Raw genomic sequence first — 16,322 nt, forward strand, 5'->3', positions numbered from 1 at the left:
ACCTGTTGATCGGGTTGGATGAAGACTGGCTGGAGGAAGTTCTGTGTGGAGCAGAAACAGCAACATTGATCCGTTGTGCTGAAGGACCTTTTTCAGTGCTGCGAATACTGTGTCACTTTCATACCCCTTGATTTCACATTGAAATCAGGCTGATTTCAGGGAGCTGAGACTCCGCAATGCCAGCCTTACCACCTCGGCATCAAGTCCAAAGTCTACCCTGATATTTCCCATTGTCTCTTTAACCGTCTCTTGAGGATCTCAATAAGAACATTAACAGACTGCAGGAGGAAATCAGTTCACACTTTAACCTGGCAATCGAAGAGTTAAAGTGCCTGGCTGTGGGTGGAGTGTGCATTTTAATGCTCACTGTCTGGAGGAAACAAAATAGAAGCCGTTCAGGATCACTCAGTGCTGAGCGGATTGAGCCCAGAGACTGAAGACTGGGGGATTGAGGAGGACCATGCTGGTCGCTTTGGTCTGTATCATCGCCATGGCCATTTGCACTGGAGGTGGGTAACTCACTAAGTGTAGCAATCATTTATCTCTTTGTCTTTTCAATATGTCATGAACGGCCAGAAATTGACCCTCTCGCTCTCTAGATTATTGATAGATTGTTAACGGATTCAAGTCAGATGCGGGCGAGGACCCACAGCGAGTATTAACAGCTTAGAAATCACCTTCTCAATCACGCCTAAGTCCAGTACGAAGGTGATTGACTTCAAGACTGGTTAAACATCTCGTCACCCTCATGAATTCTTTACCATACTTGAGAGAAGGTTTACGGTTCAATGCTAAACGTTGGATGCTCTTTACCCTTTGGTTAACTGGTGGGAGCACTTTGAATGAACAAAATAACAAATCGTTGTTATGTGGTTTGAAACAAATTGAAGACAAATGTGCCAGTTAATGATTGCACCAACCCAGTGGCTCACTGAGTTTGTCTAATGAGTCACTGAACTGGGCAGCCCAAAGTGGTCATCGATCTGCTCAGTACACAGAATGACATAGACGTTACAACAGAGAACCAGGACCTTGGGCGGCATTCTCCAATAATGGGACTATGTCCCCACGCCCGCGAAGGAATGCGCACGATTCACTCTGGACTTACCTGGAGATAGTCCAGGGTGATTCCCCGCTTTGCAGGGGGCCAACAGGGCCCCGGAGTGCTCCTCGCAGCTCTGGCTGCCGATACGGGGCCCTGCACGTCCGGTCGGGGGTCCGTGCATGGGCGCGGCGGTGGCCTGCGGCGGCCGCCCCACGCGACATAGCGATCCCACACCGCGGAGCAGCATCAAGCGGATAGGCCCCTCCCCCCCCAGATCGCGCGCGCCCGCGGAGCGGTGGCCCCCGATCGATAGCCGGGCCATCCTGGAGGCCCTCCCCCCGGTGGATGATGCCCCTGCTCCCCACTAGGACGGCCACGGACCGCGGGCACCCGGTTGGCGGAGATTGTCCAGGGACCAGAGAATCGCGAGAGCGGCGTCGGACCCGATCTCGGGTTTGACGCCCATTGTCAGCCCCCGCGCCGAGCGGTGGCTCAGAGAATCCCGCCCTAGGTCTACATTGAGGTTTATACTTCATCCAACTCACCCGACCAACAAATCACTCTGTTCCTTTTACCCTCCTGTCCATCTCGTTTTCCATTAAATGCACCTACACCGTTCACATTAACTGTCCTACATGGCTCCAACTCTCACCACGCTCTGGGTAAGGAGGTTAGCTGATGTCCATTGCTAGGAACAGTACAGTTGCACCTTCAGCAGCACCTTCCAAACCTGCAACCTCTACCATCTAGAAGGACAAGGGCAGCAGCCGCATGGGAACATCACCCCCTGGAAATTCCCCTCCGAGTCACTCACTGCCCTGACTTGGAAATATATCGGTCGTTCCTTCACTGTCGCTGGGGCAAAATCCTGGAACACCCTCCCTAACAGCACAGTGGGTGTACCTACACCCCATGGACTGCAGCGGTTCAAGAAGGCAGCTCACCACCACCTTCTCCAGGGCAATTAGGGATGGGCAATAAATGCTGGGCTCGCCAGCGACACCCGCATCATGTGAGTTTAATTTTTTAAAAGCCTTTATCCCTATTTTAATAAAACCACCATATTATGCTTGTTCCGTCACTTTTAAAGATTTGTGCACAGACTCAACATGCCCCTCTGTCCGCGAACCCTCTTTAAAATGATTCGTTGAAAATGTCTCTTTTCAAACTTTCAACCAAAATGAATTACTTCCAAAAGTGGGGGTTCGCCCGGCTGTGGTTGATTGGAATGGAAGGGGAGGGAGGGCTGGGTGCTTTGAGTGGGCAGTAAACAGAGGCACAGTTCGCCAATTGACATCAAGCCTGTCATGGGTTACTATGAAGGGTGGTAATGATTCCAGGGGCTTTGGGGTGCACTGTTCACTTGCCCATGCATTGCCCCGACTGCATGGCCACCAGGTGACAGTACCCTCATGTGCTTTGCCAACGCATCCACAGCAGTCACCGGTGATGGGCGTACCAGGATGGCAGGTTGCAGGGTGAGCTTCAGTGAGCAAGACATTGTGTAACTTGGAGTTTCCAACCCTGGGCGGATGTATCAATGCAGATGACTGAATTACACTGAGATGCATCCAGGAGAATGGGTACACCATGTATGCTCAGATTTCACAATCTAAACAGAATCATAGCTCTGGGGAAATCTATCGAGTCCAAGTTCAGGTTTTGGGGAAGGTTGAGACCTTAAAGTAAAGATTTTAATGAAGGCTTTAAAACACACAAGAATTTTCATTGGGTGCAGTTAATCATGTCATTGAGAAATTTGCATTCTTCATTTTAGCCAGGAGTGTGGTGGAATACTCTCCACCTGCCTGGATGAGCGCAGCTCTAACAACACTCAAGAAGCTCAACACCATCCAGATCAAGGCAGCCCTGCTTGATTGGCACCCTAACCACAAACATTCACTCTCTGCACCACCGACACAGTAGCAGCGATGTGTACCATCCACAAGATGCACTACAGCACCTCACCAAAGCTCCTTAGGCAGCACCTTCCAAACCCATGACCACTACTGTGATGAACGGTTACTGTAACACTGTACCCTTGTCATCATGTAAGGTGATGTCCCCTTTAAGACCGGGCTTGGAACCCTGGGGAACTCCACCTCCGGCTCCGCCCACCTGGGAGCCGTATATAAGGGGCCGCCTTGTGGGCGGCACCACTGTTAGCACACGTCTCAGCACCAGGCTAGTTCTTAGCTTATTAAAGCCTTATTTACCATTTTACTCTCTAAGCGTTGTTATTGAGGGTACAACAATTTAATAAGCTAAACTACATCAGGATGGACTCAGGCCTAAAACCAGAGAAGCTCAACCTGGAAGCACGGACACCGGAGGCAAAAGACATTTTTAAATACTGGCTCCGATGTTTCGAGGCCTACCTGGACTCCTCAGAGAAACCCATCCTGGGGCCTCGCAAGCTGCGCCTACTCCACGCCCGGGTGAGTCACAGAATCTCCGCCACGCTCAAAAAGGCGACTACTTATGAAGAGGTGGTTGAGTTACTCCGCAAGCGGTTCGTCAAACCCATCAACGAGGTACATGCCAGGCACGGGGGAATCGCTAGGTGAATTCGTCGAAAAACTCACCGCGCTTGCCAGGGACTGTGACCATCAGGATGTGACAGGGGAAGCCCATATGAACCTGCACATCAGAGACGCGTTCATGTCCGGCATCCGCTCGACCTACATCTGGCAACGGCTACTCGAAAACGGGGCAAAAGACCTCCAGGACACGCTAACGCTCGCCTCCTCGCTGGAAGTGGCCCGACATAATTTAGGTACGTACCCCGCGGACTCTGCGAGCCCCCCTCGGACTTCCTCAGACTCAGCCACGTTACAGGCCTGCGCCGCGCGGCGAACCGCTCATCCTGGGGGCACCCGCTACATCTGCGGGCAGGGCCAGCATCCATGGCCACGCTGCCCAGCCCGCTCCGCGATCTGCAGCAACTGCGGGAAGAAGGGGCATTTTGTGAGGTCTGCCTGGCCAGGCCCCGGGGCCCGAAAAACAAAGAACAGCCGGCCCAAAAATCAGGCTCTCAGGCTCTCAGGCCCGCAGGCCTCGCAATGCGGCTGCGCACCGGCCCGACACGCCCCCTTCCGACCCGACGCGTCATCTGCCTTGTGCGAATCATGGGAGCGGCCATCTTGTCAGCGGCCATCTTCTCGACCCGACACGTGCGACCGACGGCGACGGCCATTTTACGAGTCCGATTCGGCTGAGGACTCGGACTACCCGCGAGTGGGAGCGATCATCCTCGACCAAACTCAGCCAAAACATCTGCAGAACTCGATGATGAAGGTCCAAGTCAACGGGCACGACACTTCATGCGTCTTCGACTCCGGGAGCACAGAGAGCTTTATTCATCAGAAACGGTAAGGCGCTGCTCCTTGCGCACCCATCCCGTGTCCCAAACCATAGCTCTCGCATCCGGGTCCCACTCGGTACAAATCAAGGGGTACTGTATCGCGGATCTCTCGATCCAGGATGCCGAGTACACCCGTTTCAAATTTTATATCCTCCCCCACCTCTGTGCCCCCCTGCTGCTCGGACTGGATTTCCAGTGCAGCAACCGAAGCCTGACACTGAAGTTCGGCGGACCCTTGCCCCCCCCTCACGGTATGCAGCCTTGCGACACTGAAAGTCGCACCCCCCTCGTTATTCGCGAACCTCACTTCCGACTGTAAGCCCGTCGCCACCAGGAGCCGGCGCTACAGTGCCCAGGATATGACTTTTATCAAGTCAGAGGTCCAGCGTTTACTGGGAGAGGGGGTCATCGAGGCTAGCAACAGCCCTTGGAGAGCACAAGTGGTGGTAGTCCGGTCCGGGGAGAAGGAACGGATTGTCGTGGATTATAGCCAGACCATAAACCACTTCACGCAGCTCGATGCGTACCCCCTTCCTTGCATAGCAGAAATGGTAAATCGGATCGCCCAATACCGAGTATTTTCCACGGTCGACCACAAATCTGCCTACCACCAGCTCCCCATCCAACCAAAAGACCGCCCCTATACTGCCTTCGAAGCAGCCGGCCGGCTCTTCCACTTCCTCAGGGTCCCCTTTGGTGTCACAAATGGGGTCTCCGTCTTTCAAAGGGCGTTGGACCAAATGGTGGACCAGTACGATTTGCGGGCTACATACCCGTACTTGGACAATGTCACCATCTGCGGCCATGACCAGCAGGACCATGGTGCAAACCTCGAAAAGTTCCTCCAGACCGCTCGAGCCCTCAACCTGACCTATAACGAGGAAAAATGCGTTTTCCACACCACCCGGCTAGCCATCCTCGGCTATGTCGTGGAAAACGGGGTCCTAGGTCCCGGCCCCGACCGCATGCGCCCCCTAAAGGAACTCCCTCTCCCCCGCAGCCTCAAGGCCCTCAAACGGTGCTTGGGGCTCTTCTCTTATTACGTCCAGTGGGTCCCCAAATATGCTGACAAAGCCCGCCCACTCCTAAAGACCACCACTTTTCCCCTCTCGGCTGAGGCTCAATTGGCCTTCAATCGCATCAAGGCCGATATCACCAAGGCTGCTATGCACGCGGTGGATGAAACTATCCCCTTCCAGGTAGAGAGCGATGCATCAGACATCGCCCTGGCTGCTACCCTCAACCAGGCAGGCAGACCAGTAGCGTTCTTCTCCTGGACCCTCACCGCCTTCGAGATTCGACACTCTGCAGTCGAGAAGGAGGCACAAGCCATTGTGGAGGCTGTACGGCACTGGAGGCACTACCTAGCCAGTAGGAGGTTTACCCTCGTCACCGACCAACGGTCGGTCACCTATATGTTCGATAACACGCAACGGGGCAAAATAAAAAACGATAAAATTTTGAGGTGGAGGATCGAACCCTCCACCTACACGTACAATATCAAGTATCGTCCAGGGGAGCTCAACGAGCCCCCAGATGCCCTGTCCTGCGGCACGTGCGCCAATGCGCATGAGGACCACCTGCAAGCCATCCACAATGACCTCTGCCACCCGGGGGTTACCCGGCTCGTCCATGTCATCAAGTCCCGCAACCTACCTTACTCAACCGAGGAGGTCAAGGCCATGACCAGGGCCTGCCAGATCTGTGCGGAGTGCAAACCGCACTTCTACTGGCCAGACAAGGCTCGGCTCGTGAAGGCCTCAGGGCCCTTTGAGCGACTAAGCGTGGACTTCAAGGGGCCCCTTCCGTCCACCAACCGTTATGCCTATTTCCTCACCGTTATCGATGAGTTCTCCCGCTTCCCATTTGCCATTCCCTGCCCCGACATGACCTCTGCCACTGTGACAAAGGCACTGCACAGCATCTTCACCCTGTTCGGTTTCCCCGCTTATATCCACAGCGACTGGGGTACATCGTTCATGAGCGATGAACTGCGTCAGTATCTGCTCAGCAAAGGCATTGCCTCGAGCAGAACGACCAGTTATAACCCGCGGGGAAACGGGCAGGTGGAGAGGGAGAACGCAACAGTGTAGAAGGCTGTCCTTCTGGCCCTACGGTCGAGAAGTCTCCCAACTACCCGCTGGCAGGAGGTCCTGCCCGACGCCCTACACTCCATTAGGTCGCTCCTCTGCACGGCCACAAATGAGACCCCTCACAACCAATTGTTTGTCTTCCCCAGGAAGTCTACCTCCGGGGTCTCACTTCCACCTTGGCTGATGGCTCCGGGACCTGTTCTTCTCCGGAGGCGCACGAGGAGCCATAAAACGGACCCCCTGGTCGAGAAGGTCCGATTACTCCACACCAACCCCAGTTATGCCTACGTCGAGTACCCCGACGGCAGACAAGATACGGTTTCCCTCCGGGATCTGGCACCCGCTGGTTCCCCCACTACAGACGCCCCTTCCCTCGCAGCTCCCCTGCAGGACCCGGCCCCCACTACAACACACCTCCTCCTGGCCGTGTCAACTAAGATGTCCGTGGCCGCCGCATCACCGCCCGAGCTGAGGAGGTCGATAAGGACGATCAGGCCACCGAGACGAATGGACTTATGATGGCACTTCACCCCCGCTGGACTTTTTTTAAAAACAGGGGGTGAATGTGATGAACGGTTACTGTACTATTGTACCCTTGTCATCATGTAAGGTGATGTCCCCTTTAAGAACGGGCTTGGAACCCTGGAGGACTCTGCCTCGGGCTCCGCCCACCTGGGAGCCGTATATAAGGGCCCGCCTTGTGGGCGGCACCCAGTAAGCACCTGTCTCAGCACCAGACTAGTTCTTAGCCTATTAAAGCCTTCTTTACCGTTTTACTCTCTAAGCGTCGTTATTGAGGGTACAACAACTACCATCTAGAAGGACAAGGATGCAGAGACAAAAGAACGCCACCATCCTGATTTAGAAATATATCGCCGTTCCTTCACTGCCACTGGATCAAAACCCTGGAACTCCCTCCCTAGCAGCACTGTGGGTGTACCTACACCACATGGGCCGCAGCAGTACAAGAAGGCAACACATCACCACCTTCCCAAGGGCACTGAGGGACGAGCAATAAATGCTGGCCTAGCCAGCAACACCCTCATCTCAAGAATGGATAAAGAAAAAAAACTTTTTTTTATTTGTTCATGGCCGTCGCAGGCTGTGCCAGCATTTATTGCCCATCCCTGATTGCTCCTAAGGGGGGCAGTTAAGAGTCAACCACCTTTTTATGGGTCGGGAATCACACATAGGCCAGACTAAGGATGGCAGATTTCCTTCCCGAAAGGACATTAGTGAACCAAATGGGTTTTTACAACAAGGGTTTCATGGTCAGCATTAGATTTTTAATTCCAGCTTTTTATTGATTTGAAATTTCACCATCTGCAGTGGTGGTATTTGAACCTGGGACCCCAAAGTACTCTGGGTCGCTGGGATACTCGTCCAGTGAGAAAACCACGATGCAACCACCTCCTCAAAGGACGGCATTTTGGACATTAGAAATTTCAGATACTGAGGAAAAATGTTATCAAATCATTTTCTTTAGCTCCAGTGGAACAGAAACTCTGGCATAGACTGGTTGGGCCAAATGGCCTGTTTCTGTGTCCTATATCCTATATATATATCCCTGGAGCTTTCACATATGGCTTCCAATAATCCCAACCTCACATGTCCTTTATTGGTCTGCTTAACCACAATGCCATGAACTGCTGAGGCTGCAGAAAACCCCAGTTAATTTAAGGCAATGGGGACACAGACCCTGGCGATGTTACTTGGCTGCTGAACATGGACTGGGAAAATAGAATGGAACAGGGGAAGCTGTGTAGGCCAACAGGTCTCAGGAGGGAACTGAAGATTTCCCAGAGTAATGGACGGGGAGAGCAGGCACCCAACCAAATAAAACCAGTTCAAACTCCTCCTGAAGGAAGGTGGCTGGACCAATAACTGTTTCAGAATGGGGCTGCAGGTCACAGAGCCCTGCAATGGGTTAGCAAGCTGCAGAATGTTTAAAAGAGCATCTCGGTGCCTTGGATTGAAATCAAGGAGCGTGGGAGGAATTTTAAATCAGTAGCAGCTCAATGCACGCCAGAATAGGTTTTGCAATGGGTTGGAATGAATGCTGTCTCAGAGGTATCGACAAGATCATTAGATAGGCTCGAGGAAGAAGATATTTCATCCTGTCTGGTCCAACGCTCTCACTGCCCACTCAGAAGTTTCAACCATTCTAGTCCCATTTTTTCCATCACTTGGCCCATAGCCTTGTGTGCCCTGAGGTCGCAAACGCTACATCTAAATACTTCTTAAATGTTATGAGAGGCCCTGCCTCCACCACCAAATTTGAATTCAATAAAACCCTGGAATTAAAGTCATGAAAACATCATCAATTGTCGTTAAAAACCCAACCAGTTCACTAATGTCCTTTAGGGAAGGAAACCTGCCGTCCTTACCTGATCTGTCCTACATGTGACTCCAGATCCACAGCAATGTGGTTGACAATAAACTGCCCTCTGAAATGGCCGAGCAAATCACTCAGTTCAAGGGCAATTAGGGATGGACAATAAATGCTGACCCACCCAGCGACCCCCACATCCTGTGAACGAGTAAAGAAAAAAATAGGGGGCGCGATTCTCCACTCCCGCGCTGGTTGGGAGAATCGCCTGGGCCGCCAAAATTTCCCGCGACGCCAGTCCGACGCCCTCCCGCGATTCTCCCAAGCGGCGGGAACGGCCCCGTCGAGTTCCGCGGGCCGCAGGCCGGAGAATCGCCCGAGACACCCAAAATGGCGATTCACCGGCACCCCCGCTATTCTCGGGCCCGGATGGGCCGAGCGGCCAGCCTGAAACGGCGGGTTCCCCCCGGCGCCGTCCACACCCGGTCGCTGCCGTCGGGAACAGCGTGGGAACGCTGGGGGGGGGCGGCCTGCGGGGGGGGGGGGGGGGGATCCTGCACCGGGGGGTACCTCAAATGTGGGGTGTCGTCGGGCCGTCCTCTCTGAAGGATCCGTCTGCCATCTTCTTGCGGGGCGGACTCGGAGAAGGCAGCAACCACGCATGCGCGGGGGACGCCAGTTATGCGGCGCTGCCTTTACGCGGCGACAAGGCCTGGCGCGTGTGGATGACGCGGCCCCGCTCCTACCCCATTATTGGGCCCTGAATCGGTCAGGATAGGGGCCTTTTCGTGCCGTCGTAAACCTCGACGGCGTTCACGACGGCGTGGGCACTTGGGCGCGGCAGTGGAGAATCCCGCCCAGGATTTTGGAAGGAAAGTGTTTTTCTTAATTAATTGTTTGGAATCACCAGCATAACCAATACTTACTGCCCAACGCCCCATTCCTATTTATCCTTGAGAAGGGTGGTGAGCTGCCTTCTTGAACCCCTGCAGTCCATGTGGTGTCGGTACACCCACTGTGCTGTCAGGGAGGGAGTTCCAGGATTTTGACCCAGCGACAGTGAACGAACGGCCGATATATTTCCCAGTCAGGGTGGTGAGTGGCTTGGAGGAGAATCTCCAGGTGGTGGTTTTCCAATGTAGCTGCTGCCCTTGTCCTTGCTGGGGCTGCCAAAGCAGCCTTCGCTAGTTACTGCATCCTATTTCCGAGAATGCACGGGAGGAAGTTTAATGAGAAGGTTGAGAGATCTTTGATGAATTCTGTGCTCTTCTGCGTTATGTTGTGACGCTGCGCAGGTTTCAGCGAGGACGGCTGGAGCGCGGAGACACCAGATAAAGTGACGGGTCGGGAAGGGAAGGCCACTATTCTGTTCTGCAAGTTCCCTCACCCTCAGCTGGGATATAAAGGTAACATCACAGTCACGTGGATGGAAACGTGGACAAATATGGTGCCTTTTAGTTACACAAATTACCCATCGCTAAACCCACAGAGCAGCGGGTTTGCGAATCGGATCCACCAGAATAATGGCGCGCGTTATCGAGTGATGGGGAATCCGAGAGAGAACGACGCTTTCATAATGATTAAACAGCTAAGTATGGGCTGCAGCAGGGGTAAATATTTAGATACATGCAGGTTCGAGTCTTTGCCAGAAAAGAGATGCAGAGCTTCCCAGTAGAGCCAGCTTCCACATTGCTGGAGGAGGTGCTGACGACAGGGGGACTGGAGAAGGGGGTAGTATCGGAGGAGCAGAGGGTGCCGCTAGAAGGGATCAAAGCAAAGTGGGAGGAAGAGTTGGGAGAGGGCATGGAGGAGGGGTTCTGGTGTGAGGTGCTCCGGAGGGTGTACGCCTCCACCTCGTGCGCGGGGTTGGGGCTGATACAGCTGAAGGTGGTGTACAGAGCGCACCTTACAAGGGCGCGGATGAGCCGACTCTTTGAGGGAGTAGAAGATGGTCCATCTGTGGAATATGAACCACGTTCGTATGTTTTGGTCCTGTCCAAAGCTGGGGGATTACTGGAAGGAGGTGTTTAGGGTAATCTCTAAAGTGGTACATGATGTGTTGGGTACTCTGCTACACAGACAAACCAACACGGTTGCGAATGGTACAACTCAGTTTTATTGCTAACATTTATTTACAGTGGTAAACTGGTTACTGAGGTTCGATCATAACCCTAGAATCTGTGGACCTATTCTTAATACTATCTTGTAGTGGCACTCAGCACATGGTGGATGCATGAGTGGCTTGCTATGAGCTCTGTGCCCTGAGCTGTCTCCTGCTGGAATGCTCAGGAAGTGTCGTGTTCCCTGTTTTGTACTGTGTATGCTCTTGCCTGTGATTGGCTGTGGTGTTGTGTGTGTGTTGATTGGTCCGTTGATCTGTCCATCAGTATGTATGTGCTATGATGTTTACCTGAATATCATGACAGTACACGTGAAACTGATTCCTTTTTGTCATTTGTTTATGTTAACATGCGGGCCAATGTCTGGGGTTTGGTGGGCGATGGGATCGTTGTTATTGATATGGGGATTGACGTTACATTCATGAATGATTATTGTTTATTGTTGGGTGTAAATTTGGGAGAAAATGAAAAAGGAGAATGAAAAATATTTTTTTAAAATAATGATTAAACAGCTATCCCGACATGGTAACTATTGGCAAACTGCTTGTCTTGTGAATCTGAAGGAATATTCGGATAAAACATCCGGAAGCTTGTTTCAAACAATTCTTGTGGTGGCAGGTGAGAATTTGTTGAAAGTTGAAAAATCAGATTGTCGACAGTTGGGATCAGAGAGTCGCGAGGGTCAGATTGTCGACAGTTGGGATCAGAGAGTCGCGAGGTTATTTGGCCCACAGCGTCCATGCTGGTTCTTTGAGAGAGCTGTCAGGGGCTGGTTTAGCACAGGGCTAAATCGCTGGCTTTGAAAGCAGACCAAGGCAGGCCAGCAGTGCGGGTTCAATTCCCGTACCAGCCTCCCCGAACAGGCGCCGGAATGTGGCGACTAGGGGCTTTTCACAGTAACTTCATTTGAAGCCTACTTGTGACAATAAGCAATTTTCCTTTCATGTCAATTATTCCCACCCCCCCTTTTCCTCACTTCACAGTCCTGTTTGTTCTATTTCATGTACAGCTAACCCCTGGACTCCATCATTCCCAGATACTCAAGCAGTCCGTGTTCATGTGCAGCAAGACCTAGTCCACATTCAAGTTTGGGCTGATAAGTGGCAAGTAATCGTCACACCTCACAAGTGCCAGGCAACGACCATTTCCACCAAGAGAGGATCTAACCATCTCCCTTTGATATTCAATGGCACTTCCGCCACTCAACCCCCTGCCTTCAACATCTCCGGGGTTGCCAGAAACAAGACTGGATCTGCCATATAAACACTAAGGCCACAAGAGGAGATCAGAAACTGAGTATTCTGAGGCAATTAACTCAGCCCTTGCCTCACATGAACAATGGGACATATGAATTTTGAGCAAGAGTAGACCATTCAGTCCCGTGGACCACTGCGCCACTCAATATGATCGTGGCTAATGTGATTGTGGCCTCAACTTCACATTCTGCCTGCCCCTGATAACCTTTGACTTCCTTGTCAGCTCAGCATCCATCCACCTCAGCCTTAAAAATATTCATTGCCCCTGCCTCCATCCATCTCTGGGACAAAGAGTTCCAAAGATTCAGGTCCTTCAGAGAGGAACAAAGTTATTCTTAACTACGTCTTAAATGGCAGCCTCCTTTTGTTCAAAACTGTGCCACATCAAAGGTTACTATGCAAAAGAATATCTCATGGCGTGGGGGTTAAAATGTTCACATGCACAGAGCTTAGAGGAAACCGAGAGTAGGGATAAATGGGTCTTTTTCGTGTTGACAAGCTGTAAGCGTAATCAGTATTGGGGCCCAAACTGTTTCCAATTTATATCAATGACTTGAGATGTAGCGATTGGATATGTGACAGATACATTTGCTGATGGCACAAAGATAGGCAGAAAAGTAAGTTGTCCAGAGGAGGTAGAGAGTCTACAAAGGGATATTGATAGGTGAGATGAATGGGCAAAGAAATTAACAGTTGGAGTATGGTGCGGGTAAATGTGAACTTGTCCACTTTGGCAGGAAGACTAGAAAAACAAGCAAAATGATTTAAATTCAGGGAGATTGCAGAATCCAGTGGTACAGAGGGATCTGGCTGTCCTGGTGCGTGACTCAGAAAACATTTATATGTAAGTACAACAAGCGATTAGGAAGGAAACAGAATGTTGTTGTTTACTGTAAGGTGGATGGAACATAAGAGTCGAGAGGCTTCACTAAAACTGTATCAGGCATTGGTGTGACCACAGCTGGAATACTGTGGAACGTTTTGGTGCCCCCTTTTGAGAAAGGGTTCAATTGCTTTGGAAGCAGTTCACAGAAGGTTCACTTAACTCATTCCTAGATAGAGGGCTAATCTTATGAAGAAAGGTTGAACAGGTTGGGGCCTAAACCATTGGAGTTTAGTAGAATGGAAGATGATATTATTGTACATGTAAGATCTTGAGGGGACTTGACAGGGTAGATATCTGGCAGATGTTTCCTCTTGTGGGGGGGGGGGGGGCTAGAACCTGGGAGCAAAGGTTTTAAAATAAGATGGAGAAAAGGGGGATGTTTTCGGAGAGTCATTAGTCTGTGGGATCCTCTTTCCCAGGAAGCAGGGGAAGCTGGGTCGTTGAATATATTCAAACTGAGTGAGACAGATCTTTGACAGACAACGGAGCCAAGGGGAGGCGGACAGGAAAGCAGGGTTGAGACACAACCCGCCCAGCCATGATCTTGTCGAACAGCAGAGTAGGCGCAAAAGGCCGAATATCCTCCTCCTATTTGGGTTCTGGAGGAGTGCTGCACTGTCAGAGGTTCCACCTTTCAGGTAAGAACGCGACCTGAGGTCTCACCTGATCGTTCAGGGTTTGGAAACGATCCCATGGCCCTCATGTGGAAAACGAGCTGTGGAGGTAACCCCAAGTTTCCGGGCCAATGTCTATCCCCCAGCCGATGGCAATAAGAACAGAACCTGGTTATGATCAGGGTGCTGGTTGTGGAGCTTGCTGTGCACCAATTGGTTGCTGTGTTTCCTGTATTGCAGCAGTGACTAAACTTTAAAAGTGCTTTCAGACATCGCAAGGTTGTGAAAGGTGCTACAGAAATGCAATTATTTCTAGTATTCCTTTTAAAGGTGCTTCACTTTCTGATTCAGTGAATATTGCCACATGGACAAACAGAATGTAAACTCTATCCATCTAATAATAATCTTTATTGGTGTCACAAGTAGGCTTATACTGTACATTCTTTCAAATCCTTCCCTATCTCAGGTCAGAACAACACGGGGCCTGTGACTGGGATGAAAGGAGATTCTGTCACGCTGCCCTGCACCTTCACTCCCCCTGACCGGTTTGCCAGCTCCCTCACTGTGCTCTGGATGAAGGGGGATCCATACACAGAGTGCACTGTTTTTAATCACACTCGTCCCCTCGCTGCCGATTCTCGCGTCACCGACTCGGTTACTGTCAATGAAGAAAATCGATATGGACTGATCGGAAACCTAACCCAAGGAGACGCCTCCCTCAGGATCAGTGACCTGCAGCTGAACGACACCAATGATTACTTCTGTCACGTCCACATCAAGAGAAGGAGACGGGAATATGTGATTCGGGATGTGACGAGACTACGGGTCGTTGGTAAGAAAAGATCTAGGTCGACGATAATATGAAAACATAACTTTTGACGACCGGTATATTTTCTGATTTAGCCATTGGATGGTTTTGAGATATTTTAAAAATGAATTCATGGGATGTGTGTGTCACTGTTAAGGTGGGCATTTGTTGCCCACCCAGAGTTGCCCTTCAGAAGGTGGGGGTGAGCTGCCTTCTTGAACCGCTGCAGCCCGTGGGTGCAGGAACATCCACAGTGCTGTTAGGGATGGAGTTCCAGGATGTTGCCCCAAGGACAGTGAAGGAACGGCGATATATTTCCAAGTCAGGATGGCGAGTGGTTTGGAGGAGAACCTCCAGGTGGTGATGTTCCCAGGTATCTGCTGCCGGCAGAGGTTAGTGGGTGCCTGTAACTCGCTGTCGGAGGAGGTGGTGGAAGCAGATACGATAGGATGGGAATAGAGGGAGAAAGACCTCGGACCTGTATACGGTTTTTGGTTAGACTGGTTGGCACAGGCTTGGAGGGCCGAAGGGCCTGTTCCTGTGCTGTTTTTTTCTTTGTTCTTTGGTTGTTGTCCTTCTAGATGGTAGATGTAGCGGCAAGATATGGACATACACTGTTAATGTTGGACTGAGTTCAGTATCACCCACACAGTGATGTAAGGAGACATATGACCCAGATCTACGTTCAGTCTACAGATGGATGTAGAAGTGTAAAGACCTATGATGGAGTCAGCTCCATACTGTATCTTCTACTATATATACCCATATAGTTTTCAGTTGTTAAGAAATACCTAATATATCCAAGACTATGAAGCCATCTTCATGTTGTCCAAAGCAAGATTCTTCAGTAGAGGTTGTAGGTTTGGAAGATGCTGTCAAAGGAACCTTGGTGACTTCCTTCGGTTCATCTTGTAGGTGGTACACACGGCTGCCACTGTGTGTCAGTGATGGAGGGAGTGAATGTTTACTGTAGAGGCACAACATGTGGACTAAGATACTAAAACCTACTTCATAGAATCGTAGCATGATCAAGCCCAGAAGGAGTCTATTCATAGCAATGTGTCTCTGCTGGCTCTTTTAAAAAGCCATCCAATTTGTCCCACATCAAAAATGAAATATTAATCATAGAATCACAACAGCACAGAAAGAAGTTTCCATTGAGTTCACGCTGCCTCTCAATCCATTCAGTCCAATTTACCCGCTCAATCCTCATTACCTGGCTTATTCTCAAGTGCCAATCCAATTTTCTTTTGAAATTAACATAGAATTTACAGTGCAGAAGAAGGCCATTCGGCCCGTCGAGTCCGCACCGGCTCTTGGAAAGAGCACCCGACCCAAAGTCAACACCTCCACCCGATTCCCATAACCCAGTAACCCCACCCAACACTAAGGGCAATTTTGGACACTAAGGGCAATTTAGCATGGCCAATCCACCAAACCTGCACATCTTTGGACTGTGGGAGGAAACCGGAGCACCCGGAGGAAACCCACACACAGGGAGGATGTGCAGACTCCGCACAGACAGTGACCCAAGCCGGAATCGAACTTGGGACCCTGGAGCTGTGAAGCAATTGTGCTACCCACAATGCTACCGTGCTGCCCCAATGCTACCGTGCTGATGATCAATTATTGATCATCTCCTTTTCCATCAGTCCTGATAGGCAACAAGTTCCAGATTATTCATTGCATTCTTCACGTTCCCCCACTCCATCTCTTACCCAAAAACCTTCAATCTGTGCCCCCCTAGTCCTTGTATTGTTAGCTAACGGGAAGAGATTTTATTTGTCCACTTTATCTAGACTTGTCA

General features: G+C 51.0%; 1 protein-coding gene across 3 annotated transcripts in view; it reads left to right on the forward strand.

Annotated features, from left to right (window-relative positions):
• The first annotated feature begins 365 nt into the window (after nucleotides 1-365).
• Nucleotides 366-16,322, forward strand: part of LOC140429095 (sialic acid-binding Ig-like lectin 15) — a 41,624-nt gene continuing 25,667 nt past the window's right edge. Inside the window, exons 1-3 of one of the 3 annotated variants that reach the window (XM_072515659.1) lie at nucleotides 366-509; nucleotides 10,127-10,237; nucleotides 14,174-14,539. In XM_072515659.1, coding sequence (XP_072371760.1) covers nucleotides 461-509; nucleotides 10,127-10,237; nucleotides 14,174-14,539 — 526 coding nt within the window. In that variant the 5' untranslated portion in view covers nucleotides 366-460. Of the gene's footprint in view, nucleotides 510-1,877; nucleotides 2,058-10,126; nucleotides 10,238-14,173; nucleotides 14,540-16,322 lie in introns of those variants that run through there. The other 2 variants (XM_072515660.1, XM_072515661.1) reach the window with 2 other exon arrangements.

The sequence above is a fragment of the Scyliorhinus torazame genome, chromosome 9 (assembly GCF_047496885.1).
Source record: "Scyliorhinus torazame isolate Kashiwa2021f chromosome 9, sScyTor2.1, whole genome shotgun sequence".
Classification (NCBI taxonomy): domain Eukaryota; kingdom Metazoa; phylum Chordata; class Chondrichthyes; order Carcharhiniformes; family Scyliorhinidae; genus Scyliorhinus; species Scyliorhinus torazame.